General features: G+C 41.3%; 1 protein-coding gene across 4 annotated transcripts in view; it reads right to left on the reverse strand.

Annotated features, from left to right (window-relative positions):
* Positions 1 to 552: 552 nt before the first annotated feature.
* The window catches only part of LOC107224084 (protein sickie), a 173,230-nt gene continuing 159,811 nt past the window's right edge, over positions 553 to 13,971 (reverse strand). For all 4 annotated transcript variants that reach the window (XM_046734013.1, XM_015664009.2, XM_046734015.1 and 1 more), the window contains 6 exons: positions 9,330 to 9,413; positions 5,817 to 6,464; positions 4,318 to 5,384; positions 3,966 to 4,168; positions 3,493 to 3,857; positions 553 to 3,213 (listed from right to left, as the gene is read on the reverse strand). In XM_046734013.1, coding sequence (XP_046589969.1) covers positions 3,049 to 3,213; positions 3,493 to 3,857; positions 3,966 to 4,168; positions 4,318 to 5,384; positions 5,817 to 6,464; positions 9,330 to 9,413 — 2,532 coding nt within the window. In that variant the 3' untranslated portion in view covers positions 553 to 3,048. The remainder of the gene's footprint in view (positions 3,214 to 3,492; positions 3,858 to 3,965; positions 4,169 to 4,317; positions 5,385 to 5,816; positions 6,465 to 9,329; positions 9,414 to 13,971) is intronic.

Below are 13,971 nucleotides of genomic sequence, written 5' to 3' on the forward strand. Positions count from 1 at the left end.
TATATAATATAATTCGAAAAGATCGAATGTCAAGAAAAAAAGCATACTATAAGGCCACGGGCATTCATCTAATAACTTCCTTTGTTACTTATATAACTCCATATAATTCCATTGCACATACTACATGCGTTCAGGGATTTATGACTAGAATAGAAATCGTTAATCAATTGAATAGACCCTTAACTACCGTGTGTATAATTGTACGGTGATGAACGTGGTTATAAAATGCATTGCTGTGCAGGATGCACAATTAATACCGACGTAGTAGTCGATCGCTGTAGATTTGTTCGTGATAAGTTATCATCTAAACAGCACAACCGGTTTTGTACCGTGTGAAAGTTATGCTTCCCGATCCACAAAATACCAAAGATCTTGCTGAGATTTCTAACTGACCGACAGAACTCAGCACATCGACGGCAACACGTTAGTATCACTAGTCGGACTTGACCAAAAGTACCAATCAATACTGTTTAAGATTTATGTCGGTAGCAGAAAAAGCCAGCGCAATCTGATACAGCAAACCGTGATTAGAAAATGAGAGTACGCGATTAATTTCACAGAATTTGATGTTTTTATTTCGTGACACAATAACGTTATCATCCGAGTAGAACTTGTGTGTAGTGCCGTACGTATATATAGCGTATAAATACGGTAAAAACGTAAAAAAACCTGTAAACGTGACTGTATAATGATTACATGTTACATTATAACTTACGTTTTTAGGCGCGTCCTAAGTGAGCGAGACGCAATAATCTAAATTAAATATATCATCTGTATAGTCCATTTGGATCACCTCCTCTCGGGTCTTAGGCGAATTTAAATTCATCGTTAGTATTATTATCAATATAAATATTATGAAAAATGTTAAACTTCACGGCGTTCAAGTTTGAATCCGGAAACTTCGTCGCAGCAAGACGTATATTCCATCAGTTGATTATCGGCAAAGACCACTCAGATCTAAACGGGCTATACAACATCGTCTGGTTTCGCTTAGTTTTCATTCGATTTATGAGTATAGATATTTACAATATTATATGACCAGAATTACTCATGTATCTTAAACTAAGCGTTTTGCCACCGTTATTAATAAATGCATGCGTATATATATATATTTATATATAGATACAAACGCGTTTTGTATGCATGTACACTGATACATATATGTATATACACCGTCGTTATTTTGGTTCATATATTATATCATTATATTAACAACTTGTATTAAATAAAATTTATTATAGCATGTTTATGTATAAATAATGATTTTATCTTTGCGCAAGTATAATCCTGATTATGTTACTTCATCCTGGGTGCCAAACTATTTTGCACAGTTATGTATGTTATCCTTTAGACTTCTTTGGCGAAACGACTCGTGATAGTTCTCTATGTTATAAATATACTGCACACTGGCAATCGATACGGTTTCGATTTTTTTTAGTTTTTTATTGTGCAGCAGCTTCCTTGAAGCTATGTCGAGATATCAGCTCAAATTGAATGACGAATGGGAACAATTAATATGCATAGTAATAAATATATACTGCATAAGTGATTTTAATTTAAAGCACCCAGTTTAAAGTAAACTTTATTTTCATCGATAATACTGTAGTGTGTATCTACGGCTAAAATTGTAAGTTAAGAATTTTCACATGATTAATTGATGCTTTTCCGAATTTATAGTTTAGTACGCATCTGCCTTTATCAACTATTGCGACACTCACATATCGTTTGATAGTATATTCGTTTTAAAATACAATCACACTACTGTAATGGCAGCACAGCTTATTGCATCGCGTTTTTCCATACTAATTTTAAAAAATCGCAAAAATACTTGTGGACTCATCACTTGGCGGTTAAATGATTTTGCAATCTGTTTACTTAGAATTGACTCTTCTGTTTCCACATTTCAATTGAACATATTTCTTCGTACCAATCGCCTATACATATAGAAATATAGACCTCGAGCATCGCACTACAAATATGTACACAGTTTATGTTTATAGTAATACCAATCAACATTGAGGCAATTCTTAAGCGATTGATAAATATTATAAGAATGGAAAACAATTGCAGGTATTGTACATACTTTTGGTAATCTTGACCGGACGATGCCTCCTATGTGAAATTTATACTACGATTTACGTTGTATTGAAAAGGCGTTTCTTTTTTTCGTTTTCTTCTTATTATTCTACCTAGGCCTCTGTAGCCAACAACACGAGCTATCCATACCAACTTCAGCATGGTGCTGTATAATAAATTGTGTATGGATAACATTTGTTCTTTTCTCTATTATTATTCAATTAACACACAATCACTGATAGTATGGGGGAGAGACGAGAGCTTTACTTGCGTCAATAGTCAAGAGTATTATTTACGAACAACAATAGTAGCGATGATAAATGGCAAAAATACAGCTGCTGAATACAGTGTCAAGAATTGACGTTATGACTTTATTTTAATCGAAACGTTCAAGTTATGACCATTGATTTCTGTTCTTTGAAATATGACTAGTGAGAAACATTCACCGCCTGCATAGTACATTCTAATTTTTCACTCATTTACTCACCTATTGAGAGAAAAAAATGAAGCTTACTCTTAAACTGTAAGTTGGGAAAGTAATAGAGTTTGTAACCAACTTATTCATCGATATTTAAAATGATTATATTGCGATTCTGAAATACAAATAAATTAGCTTCTCATGCGTTTCAATCGTAGATATACACAAACAAAATATCTTACCTGGAAGAAATATTTGTACAAATAAAAATAACTCTCAGGAGTTTTCATAATTATTTAAAAATCTTTTGATTGACGAATAAATTTTTATAACTATCAATTCAACATCAGACATTTTTTGAGTAATTATGATCAAAATAAAATTATAAAACAAAAACCAGCATGTACTCGTTTTTAACATGCGTATTTTCCTTCCTAGTCCTGAATTCAGCAATCATCTTGACATTTATACGCTCTCTTCTAAAATTTAGCGACAGTTAGTAAATTTGTAATATCGTTTTCGTAGTTTCGACATGGCGATTCATTTCATATACTCTAAAGCGTAGATTCAACGCCTCTGGAGGAGGAGGTTGAAGAGCTGCAAGTCAGGTCTTCGGAGTGCCGAGTGTGTGAAGAATCCAGTGATGTAACCGAATCACTGTCGTTACTGTGCGGACTTGAATAGTTGGCTGCTTCCTGTAGCCGCATCAGCATGTTTAACTGTAATAACAATTTATTTAATGCCTTGAATAAAACTGATCAATGATTAATTTGACTAAATATAGATACCGCTAATTAATCTCATCGGCTCATCAATTTATCTAATGAGACATCTCTCTACAAAATAAGGCCTATATACCTAGTTCGTTCTAAATTCTAATAACAAGTCTTTCAATATTCACCTATGTATTTCACGGAATATGAGCAATTTCCTGTGGGATTCACTGGGAAATATACTTCAACTACAGATAAAACATCCAGAATTAATTCGAAACGTACCAACGGATCGCCTTCCGTGTCACTGTGCGTGCTGCCAAGGCTCTTGACGCTGGACGCACCAACGCCAGAATTATGAGCGGAACTAACATCATAGCCGACGTCCTCGGGTCGCATTCGATGGAGAGCATCGCTCCCGCCATGAACGGCGTGGGGTGCAACCCAAGGGTAGCTGGATGTGATGAAGTGGGTAGGATCTTCCCATGGAGAATCTCCGTTACCATTTCCGCTAATTCGCCGACCGTATAAGGTCAGTCCTTCTCTTACCGCGTCAACCAAATACGGTAACACGGAGTAATTCCATACGCCCGTAAACCAGACTTGGGAGCCCGCGACTTCCATCGGACAGGATAGGAATAGTCGTGGACCTGAAAGACGCGATAACAAGTTCCGTCGAATCATTAACTTTCAAACACGTCATTAATTTTATATTTCATGATTTATATCATGGACAGAAATCAATTTCGGTAACCAACCGATCGTGACGTCAGAACTGCTGTGTGTTTCGAGGAATTTGTTCACGTGTAGCCAAACTCTGGGAATCCATTCTACGACTGCAGCCATTTTTGCATTTCGTGTTCCCCCCGATTCCCGCAGTTCATGCTCCAGCAGTCTTCGTCGAAGGTAACGTCCCAGGAAACCCTTGACCGGCTCCATGTGGTTAGCGCACAAAACCCACCTTTTGAAATTTATAATGAAACAAAGTTTTTAAGATCAAATAACTTTGCCGGATTTATGAAATACATCTAGTCGTTGCAAGTAGTTGTCAATTTCCCCCCATTTTAACAATGACAAGAGAACTTGAAAAGAAAAATTGCTATCATTCACCTAAAATTATGATGTAATTGAAGATTGGTAGTGCTACATGTGGCTTGACTCATGGTGCCAATGATGGCCGGACAGGAGGAATGCCTTGTGCCTAGCAGCCCGCTAAACAATTCACCGAGCGATGCGGCATGTTGTAAATTCTCTAGAATGATAACGCGAGGTAGTTCATCGGCAGCGCTCGAATCGCACCGTTCAGCGATGTGGGCAAGATACTGCCTGAGTTCCTTGCTGGGCTTGTCATCTACGTTTACAGTAGCAACCGAGGCAGCATACTTCGTCTCGGTGTCGGTGTCGACTAAAGCATGTGCGAGTTTTCCAGCGAGGTAACTCTTGCCAGTGTCACTAGGGCCGCACAGTATAACACGGCGATGTTCCGTGAGGAGTGAAACCAGCCGCTGAACTATGGATCTTGGAATCAAGGTATCGACGGCAAGCCACGAGTAGCCTGACAAAACCAAGTAGATCGTCCTTACGTGACCGACCAGGTAACCACACGGCAGTAATTCCGGTAACTGAGAGTCGGCGGTACAGCGGGAAGATTCGCCGAGGTGGTAAGCGGCGATACACTCAACTCCGAGGCCGAGATTCGTCACCGGATCTACCCTGGCGACGTACTCTTTGAAGCACCGTCTTACGGTGGCATCGAGAGAATCCCAAGTGGTTTTGTTCGATATACAGACACTGGCGATCACGCAATGAGCCGGCTCGTTCTTTCCGTCTGTCGACGTGTTTCCGATCACGTTCAAATTGAAGCTTCTTTCACTTCCGAGGTAAACCGCCACGTTGATCCTCTTTCCGTCGGTGTCTTGCTCGATCGGAGGTTCGTTCGTCATCGTCGTCGCTGTCTGAACAACCGAATGTTCCGAAACGGATAAATCCTCGAGTTGATCGGTACCCTGAGGATGATTGCCTCCGCTCGACATTGCCGCGACGCTTGAGGCAACCTCGGTCATGCTGAATCTTCGTTCAGGATCACTTGGCAACGATGATTGTGAGGAGGTCAAGGATTTCGATGTTACCAAACGCTGGAGACGCTCGTTATTTTGCTTCAAATTCAGCATTTCGTTCTAGATGAGTAAAGGATAGACTTAATTAGAAAATATCATTATAACAGGTACGTGAATAACGCTGGCAATATCCGACCTTCGGACTAGTGTTTGGGCTTCTCAAACTCGTGATACTGAACGACCTCGTTTACATATTACATTATGTAAGACGCAGCGCAATTTTGATAATGATATCAAATATCGCGTTTCACGAGTAAAGTCTAACGAGACAAAAATAAAAGCTATCAAACTTGTGGCAAAATGGCACATGAAAACAGACGTCATTTGTTATAAACTGTGTGATTTCGCAACGGAGATCAAAGGTTCGTAAGATAAGAATACATTCATGGTTATGGTGTACGTGCAATAGGTTGAATTATCCCTGACATAAATATATGCAAAGACAGTGACTAGTCACGAGGTCGATTCAATAGTCTCCATGTCAATACGTACCCTCATTTTGATAACTGTATCCTTCAGAGATTCTAGCTGATGTGCCGACGAAAGAGCCTCCAACCGAATATCGGTAAGAACCATGTCTTTCTCCCGTAATTGTTTCTTCAGCTCGTCAACATCCTCATCCTCTTTTTTGTACAACGCAGAGCTACTCTTGCTACCCGTCATTCCGTTTTCATTCTCCGGAGATCTTTGCCCGTTGCTCCTCGGGCCCTGAGTTTGACTTCGAGATTCGTGTTTAGCTGCCGTGGGTAACCTTGGGCTGTTTGGTGCGCTCATTTCGCCTGGTCCATCCTTGCAATCTTCGGCGTCTGAGACAGAGCCGTGACGGTTTTTCCGCGAGCGAGAGAACGCCTTGGAAAAGGAACTTCGAAGCCATCCTTTCTTCTTGTGATGACTACTGGCTGAGCAGGCGCTGCTCAAAGAATTCAACGATGTCACGCTGTCCGCTGACAACTGCCTCGCCATTGAAGACCCTTGATGGTTGCTGTTCGATCCCGTGCACCCGGTTGTGCTTTCCGAATCACCGAGGGTATGTCGACGTCCATTCGTCGCGGCATTTTGATTCGACGCATTCAGTCCAGCCTCCGCACTTTGTTTCCTCAGTCGCTCTATCGTATCTCTCAACTCTTGTAGTTCGGAATCCTGTGGAGAAAGAAGTGACATTTGTTACTTATCAGTGAATGGTCACAATGTTTTAAATTGCAAGACAATAGACATCCGATAAGCAAGTATCGGCAGGATTACTTGTCATAATTGACTTTAATTCGATGTACCCACCTATAAAAAACTTTTGAACCATTGATTCAACACAAATGTGTTGCAAGAGATCCTCCAGCATCTGAGGTTCTTAAAAATACACCCATACGCAACAACCAGGCCTGGATTAAGGGAATGGAGCCGAAACCCCGGACCCCGCCTTGATTGGGGCCCCGTCTTTGAAGATACAAAATTTCTCATACAAACCGATGATTTCAATAAATCTCATTATCAATGACGATAAAAAAATGTTCGATATCAACATATTTACTGTATACGATAAAAGCGCGAGCAGGAGGTGAATTGTATTTTATGGAAAATTATGAATTAATTTTCGGAATTCTTTTTATTAAGTAAAAATTCTTTATGCGGGGCCCTGCAAAGCTGATTTCTACATGGGAATAAACTGCAGAACTTGGTATGAGTGTAACGTTTTCAAGGAAACGAAAATCTATTTTTGTTATATTTTACCTTGTATACGTGTCAGAAACAATTTCTTTCTACTAACCTAAAATCTTCTCCTCACGATACAAGATAAGCAATCCTCGCGCAACAATGTAATTAACGTTTTAAAAATAAAATGTACCGATGAACGTATATTGTTCCTAATCAGTACAACATCATCGAGTTCGAAAAATGATGACAGTAAAACGAATTCTTTAAGTAGGCCCCGAACGCTATAAATACTGAAGTAAAATCGTTCAATAGATTTTATTCTATGGCTCTATTACAGTTGTTATATGCCAGATGCAGTTATGATAAGTGTACGGGTTTATGAATAAGCTTCCACGTGCATGAGTATTTAAAAAAGTCGACGAACTGCTATGACATTATCCAGAACGTTACTATCATTTTAAGAAAGTGTTTAAACTCGATGGCTTAATTATTTTCACTGTCGCTGATTATTTTTATGTGACATTGGCTTTTCCATGGATAGGACAAGGCTCATTATTGTGACAACAGGAACAAATTTCGGAGTGACTGGTGACAGAATCGCTGCTCCATGAGTCAGCCATGCTATATAGTTGTCTCGTGGACTTCGAGCTCGGATCCAGGGGCTTGTCAGCCTTGTCGTCTTGAGGAGTAGTCATAGTGGGTGATTTCCTTAATCCTCCAATGCCCAAAGCTCCGCCAGCATTTACTATGGCTACGGGAAGCAGATTCCGGTTCGGCACCAGCTGCGTCTTTGCATTGGGATTGGACAGGAGCTCAGGTTTACGGGATACTCTTCTCAAGCTACGATCCAGTTTCGAGCTGTAACCGATAAGACTGCCCGCGGTTATTTGACCGTCCAACGCCTCGAAAATTTCCATCTTTTTCTGAGAGTAGTTGACATTATTTAAAGCGTCTTTTCCTGCTGACGCTCCTCCTTCTAATTTTTTCGTCTCCGAAGGACCAGACGTCCTTCTAACATTGGCAGAAGCTGAGCAAGGTGGCATTTTGAGACGCATGATTCTATCGTCCTCTGAGAGGGTAGGTATTAACATAGGGATAGCAGAAGGCGAAATGATCTGATTTAATCCGGGGACTAAGGGATTGTCGGTGGCGCCTAGATCTTCGAGTCGTGGATAGTGGTTGGTTTTTTGTTGGCGATTCGGATTCCTGGGATCACGCTTAGGATTTTTTGGATCCTGGATAACAGTATCTGAAGGTAATTTACCACCGGACTCTTGCGGTACGGATTGCTCATCATTTCTGGGTGAATTGATACTCGACCGCTGGCCACTTCTGAAGATTGTTGCTATCGCTTCCGTAGCCCTCCTCCATGCGTTGATTGGAGAGTATCCAGAGACCTGGTGATCTGAATCATACCGATTCTTTTTAACTGAAGTAGTTTTTGAATCCTCTACTACAGACCCTGCAAGATTTTCTGTCGTTCTAGGCGCCGCAACGAGGGAGCGACTCGTTTCCTGTAGGATAGCTGCACTTTCGTCCGCTCTGACATTCTGCTGGTATTCGGGATCTGTCATGTCAGTGGTACTCAAGGCTCTTTTCAGCTCAATAGCGGAGGGCTTTGGTCCATTGCAGGACGATCCACATCGATTAGCATTTTCGGAAAACTGAATTTTTCAAGTTAGAGTTGCTCGGAGCTTATCTTGATCATTTCATAACGTGTTTTATTTAATTTTGTCATCAAAGCTTGCCGAAATTTATATGTTTCTAATTTTGAGGTTTCTTTTCGGCACCGCAACGATTCTGCGGAATAAGATCTTACTTCTTTTGACATTCTATCTTTTGTTTTTCATACAGAACTCGGTTCAGGTTACAGCGCAAAAACTCAGCCGGCCACGAAGACCTTTTCAGCTTCAATTTTCAGCCACATAACCGATACAGTAATGACGATGCAATCTGGCGGCACAAAATATTTCACAAATAGTATTCCAGACGAAATTCATGCTCTCTCGTTCCATTCACCAGATGGTATTACCCGCCGTCAAATTTTTTCCTCCCGCCAACAAGTAACTTATATCTCCGCACGCTGCAGCCCAACATTGAACACATGTTACTCCCCATGTAACGAAAACCATTCTCCCAGTCAACCGCAGCGTGTTGAAGTTGCTTACTAGATTGTCAACCACGCCAATGATAAAACTTGGGAGTACAATTACGCAGCAGTGATACAAACGTAGTACTCGTGGCAGCGTGCATTATCCACGAGTCGTGAACTCCGCTTGAACTGCAGCTTGAACCTTGGTGAAGCCGACGCGTGCGCCTGCGGTATAAATTTATGCGGTGAAATTGAATAATTACCTTTTTCTCGGCGGTAGCGGTGAGATACTGCAGCCTCTGGGTCATGTTGGACAGGGACTGTTCGAAGGCAGATACAACGTGGGCCTGTAACAGGAAGAGAAATAAAAATATTTAAAAGGCTGATATTACGCCCGAGAGAATAGCAGTTATTTTATTCAAGTCCCGTATCCCAGCGTGGATATTGATGAACGAGACTGTGGATCTAAGATCTAGTGTAAATCTAGCGTATAAAATATTTTAAAATATTCGACACGTTCCCGTTGATCCCAGTTTGTTTATTTTTCGTTCAGAATTCGTCGTGGAATCGGAGAAAATTATACGGTTCGGAACATAGGGCCGTACGCAGTTGCACACGTGCTCGCAGGTTGTCGTTAGCACGTTAAAACGAATGAAAAAAACCCATTGGCGCACCCGGCCTCGGGCCCTGGGCTTTCAGGGCTGGGAGAGTCGGACGCGTAGCGTGGTAAGGTCCGGCAGGCCACTGTATGTGTACCGCAAGTCCCTAGGTCCGGACGTGTAATTACGATGATATTTCCCAACAGTGGGGCCTGACAGCAATAAGATAAGCAGCCGCTGTCAGGTGTATAAGACGCGCTCTAAAACCAGTCGCAAGATGAATCTGACTAAACTAGACCGACTTAAATTACTCCGTGGCTTTTTCACATCATCTTTTTATTGATTTTTCTTTGTGATTTCTCCACCAGCTGTATTCGATTCACTCTGGCTCGGGTTTGTATCGGCATCGAAGCCAGACCGTACCTTGCGTGTATGCGTATATAAAGTAATAGACAATGATAACCATTCGCGGTGCGGTAATCTACTTTATTTTCGTCCAAAGTTATAGATTCTATTTTTTCTCAAGAGGCATAGTACAAGCGAGAGGAGCCAAGTCGTAGTTCGTTATCTGAATGATTTCTTCGGTTGGAAATAGAAAATTTGATATAGAACCTGAGAACCTCTTGTGGTTCAGTGAACCCGCTGCGAACAGACTAATGCTCGTGCAATGAACGTAATCCTCAAGACGTAGTATTATAACACGTTAAGCATTAAAAGCTATCCATTCAAAGATATTGCGCCACTTTGGATATGTTACTGTTTCGATTCTGGGTACTGTAATGCAATGTGAATATAAACATAATCGGGCAGAGCGCAGGTAAAAGGAAAACACATTATCTTCGTATGTTCATACCTGTGTAGACTCGGTTAGTTATAGAATTTTGACAGTTGTCGCTGCAATTGAAAGAATGATTCACTAATAAAGAACGGAGAACAAAGTGCAGTAAAACCGTTCCGGAGAAACATACTAACAATGAGAAACGCCGGTATGCACAGTCACCGAGGCGCCTCGCACAGTCTACGCTAGTCAGGCCTGTCAGCTTTTTCTGGTACCTACCAGCGTTTTTAGCTTCTGATTATGACCGGCTTTAATGAAGTAATCAACTCGTAAACATCCTGTCTATACCACCGAGGTCTATTTATTGGCCTGCGCTCTGATGACCTATTCGACGTCTCGCCAGACCTTCAAGTCTGGCTGTTTTTTATTCAACAATTCATCGATAAATTTAATTTCCACGATGGGCATGATAAGCCTTGCGACGAGCGTACCCGGATCTGCTCTCTGCTTGGACCGAGAAATAATGGCGCTGGCAACTCTGTATTACTTCTTGCACTCCAATGGTCCAGTATAAGCTCTTGGTAATAAGAAAAACCGTATCAAATTGTTCGTGCTAGTCTGGCAAGACGCTGCATCAGTGGGCGACTGACCCAAACCGGCGCCCACGCGCCGCGACGCACCGCCACACCGATTGAAATTTCTGTATGTAAACATATTACATACATGTATCCTCGGTGAATGCATGCTCCCTCCATATACATGTACTATAAACATACGTGGATAGATGGTCCATTTTCTATTTGAAAGGTGTAAGGAAATAAGATGTATACAATAACGGTACGCGTAACATCTGGATATCAGTTTCTGATATCAAATTGCTCCTGCGGCAGTCGATACCTACCTCATTTGTTGCTAGTTGACTAGTTTCAAGAAATTATCACCTGGACGCTGTGATATTTAGATGTAGAATACAGCTGATATCCTCGAAGGAATAGCGGTTAAAAGTCGGAAAAACTGTATCGATTCTGGATCGTGTTGGTTCGAGAAAGGATCATGCGGTGGGCCGCGGTTTGAAACTGATTCCCCCGACTGTCTTCTGGATAATTTTTCAAATTCTCACGGAATGTGGGAATATACCGGATCATGGATTGAATTAAGTATTATACGCCGCTGCTACGAAAGATCTGTGGAATAAGGATCCCAAGTACCACATTTACGTCCTATCTTTCAACATTCCTGGAACTTTACGACGGTGACTCAAATGCAAACTGTGTGTTATGGACAAATTCATCGACCACAGATCGTTGCAGGGAATGAAACGTGAACACTGTACCGTGACGTGGGGGCTCAATCTGATATCTAATCTCGAACACACACGGCGATCCATGAAAAGCGTTGACGTCTATTTCCTCCTACGCTTAACCGAAAACCCGTTTCAATCGAATCTTTTCATGTTAATTTAGCACCGATCGGTGTCACGTTCCGATTCACGTGAACTTGAGTGCAACCAAGCCGATTGTGACTTGGACAGCTGTTTTTCACTTCCTAAATATTTTTCTGCTATGGACCTCTCGAGACCGATGACTGCGAGAACTGTTGATAGTTTCTTTTTGTTTGCCTCTTTCTGCGGTCTTCTTTAAGAGGATCCTTTTTACAGCGATGAGGCATCGAGTTTCGTACATGTATGTGATGTAAGTATGGTAAGGCGAGGACCCAAGAACGTGTAGCGAAAGGTCTGATTGAGAATTGAGATCGTATGTCGTGGTCGTCATGAGTGGGTAAGATAATTGGAATTGCGTAACTAGCGAAGCCTAGTTTCGTTTAATATTCAGCTATACGAGGAGACGAACCCAGATGACTACGTAATTCACTCAGCTGGCTACTGTACCATGTCCATACGTCTGTATGTACCGACGGATTCTATTCTATCAACAATAGGTTGCAATTTACAAGTTTACGGCCGCACCCACAGCATTTGTTCGTATTCAAAGGTATTATAAATATACGTAAGTACACGCGGATATAGCCACCATAAATGAATAAGATAACTGCACAAGAAGCGCAAGGATCGACGGAGATACCGTGAGTTTCGGATCGAGTCAGATGTCATAGGGAAAAGTATGTAAGCCGGGAGACACATCCTTGACTTACTGTCTCTGCTGTTGTTATAGTATTCATAATTCCAACGTTCGATTGACGAGATAGACTCAAGCCTTCAGAGCCCGCGACTTAGTGCATGTATAGTTTCGAAAATTGCTAGTTGGCCACACGATATCATGCATACCACAATCTATAGAGAAAGTATACGATAGTTATAATACCCACGTGGTTGTTAGGTATCACCCTGTTCGGTAAAATTCATGAGAATCAATCAGCAGCTGTCATACTGCTGCGCGTATTCAGATTGTAGCGAAATTCATTTTGTAACAACACGATTCAACCAAATCAATTCAAAGGATAATGAGAACTTAAATTTCACGCACGGAGCGTATTGCAACATCATCGTCGCCATCTCGATGATGATTATCGAATAAAATTCAACGATAGTGGAAAGATGGCTTGCACAATCAACGTCAAACATTGCAGTTCCCGTATCCTTTGCATTACCTTATACTTTATTCCACGTCTTACCGAGTTCTCATAAAAGGCCAATGACACCTTCTTAGCAGTAGAATGTTGAGAACATCGTGAGTACGCCGTATAGCTTCTAGCGATAAGTGACCTTTGAAAAATTTTAAGTCGCATGAAATATTTTTGGTTCGTTTACTTTAATGGGTAAGCGAAAAAGGGTTCGAGAATGGCACTTAGTCTGGGTCCATGATCGCCGAATATTTGTGTATATAATGAATCAACCGTAGGAATGTGTCCGGCCAAATGGATAATTTGCTTAGGCACGAGAGTTGTTTACACGGAGTGCAGTTTTGGTTTTCGTTATCGCGCCTCTAGCCAAACACGACCTTCTGGATCGAGTTAAGACTTCTGCTACATAAACGAATGAAAGATACAGTCGCATAAGGCTGAGGGATATTTGCGTAAGCTGAGTCCATAATACAGTTTTAAAAATGGTACCACCCACGTGCATAATAATAAACTCTTCGATTTTCGTGGTAGCTTTTTAAGCGGTCACGAACGATTGCTCAAACTTCACGAATCGTGACCTCGTCGACTCTAATTTGGATTCAAAATAAGTTTAATCAAAGTGCACAAAGAAATGGATATCTCGGAGTGATGGAAACAAGGCCCCACTAACATTCACTCATCCCGCATTCGGAGTCAATTTTCCACCAACGTATAAACATTTTATTTGTTTTTCGCGACTCGTTTCCGGTTCCACCGAAGAGTTGAGAAAAAAAACGTACCTAGAGAGTAGGGTCGGAATTGTGACTTTAGATGACCGTGACATATCATTTGCTGCGTAGCAGCCAACGAAACTGAAGGTAAGAAACGTCCGTTTTTTGAACGGCTGACCTTCCAAATATTTTCAAGATGTTGCGCTGATATGAACGACGCATACATCACGTCAGAAAA

This window comes from Neodiprion lecontei, chromosome 3, assembly GCF_021901455.1.
Source record: "Neodiprion lecontei isolate iyNeoLeco1 chromosome 3, iyNeoLeco1.1, whole genome shotgun sequence".
Taxonomy (NCBI): Eukaryota; Metazoa; Arthropoda; class Insecta; order Hymenoptera; family Diprionidae; genus Neodiprion; species Neodiprion lecontei.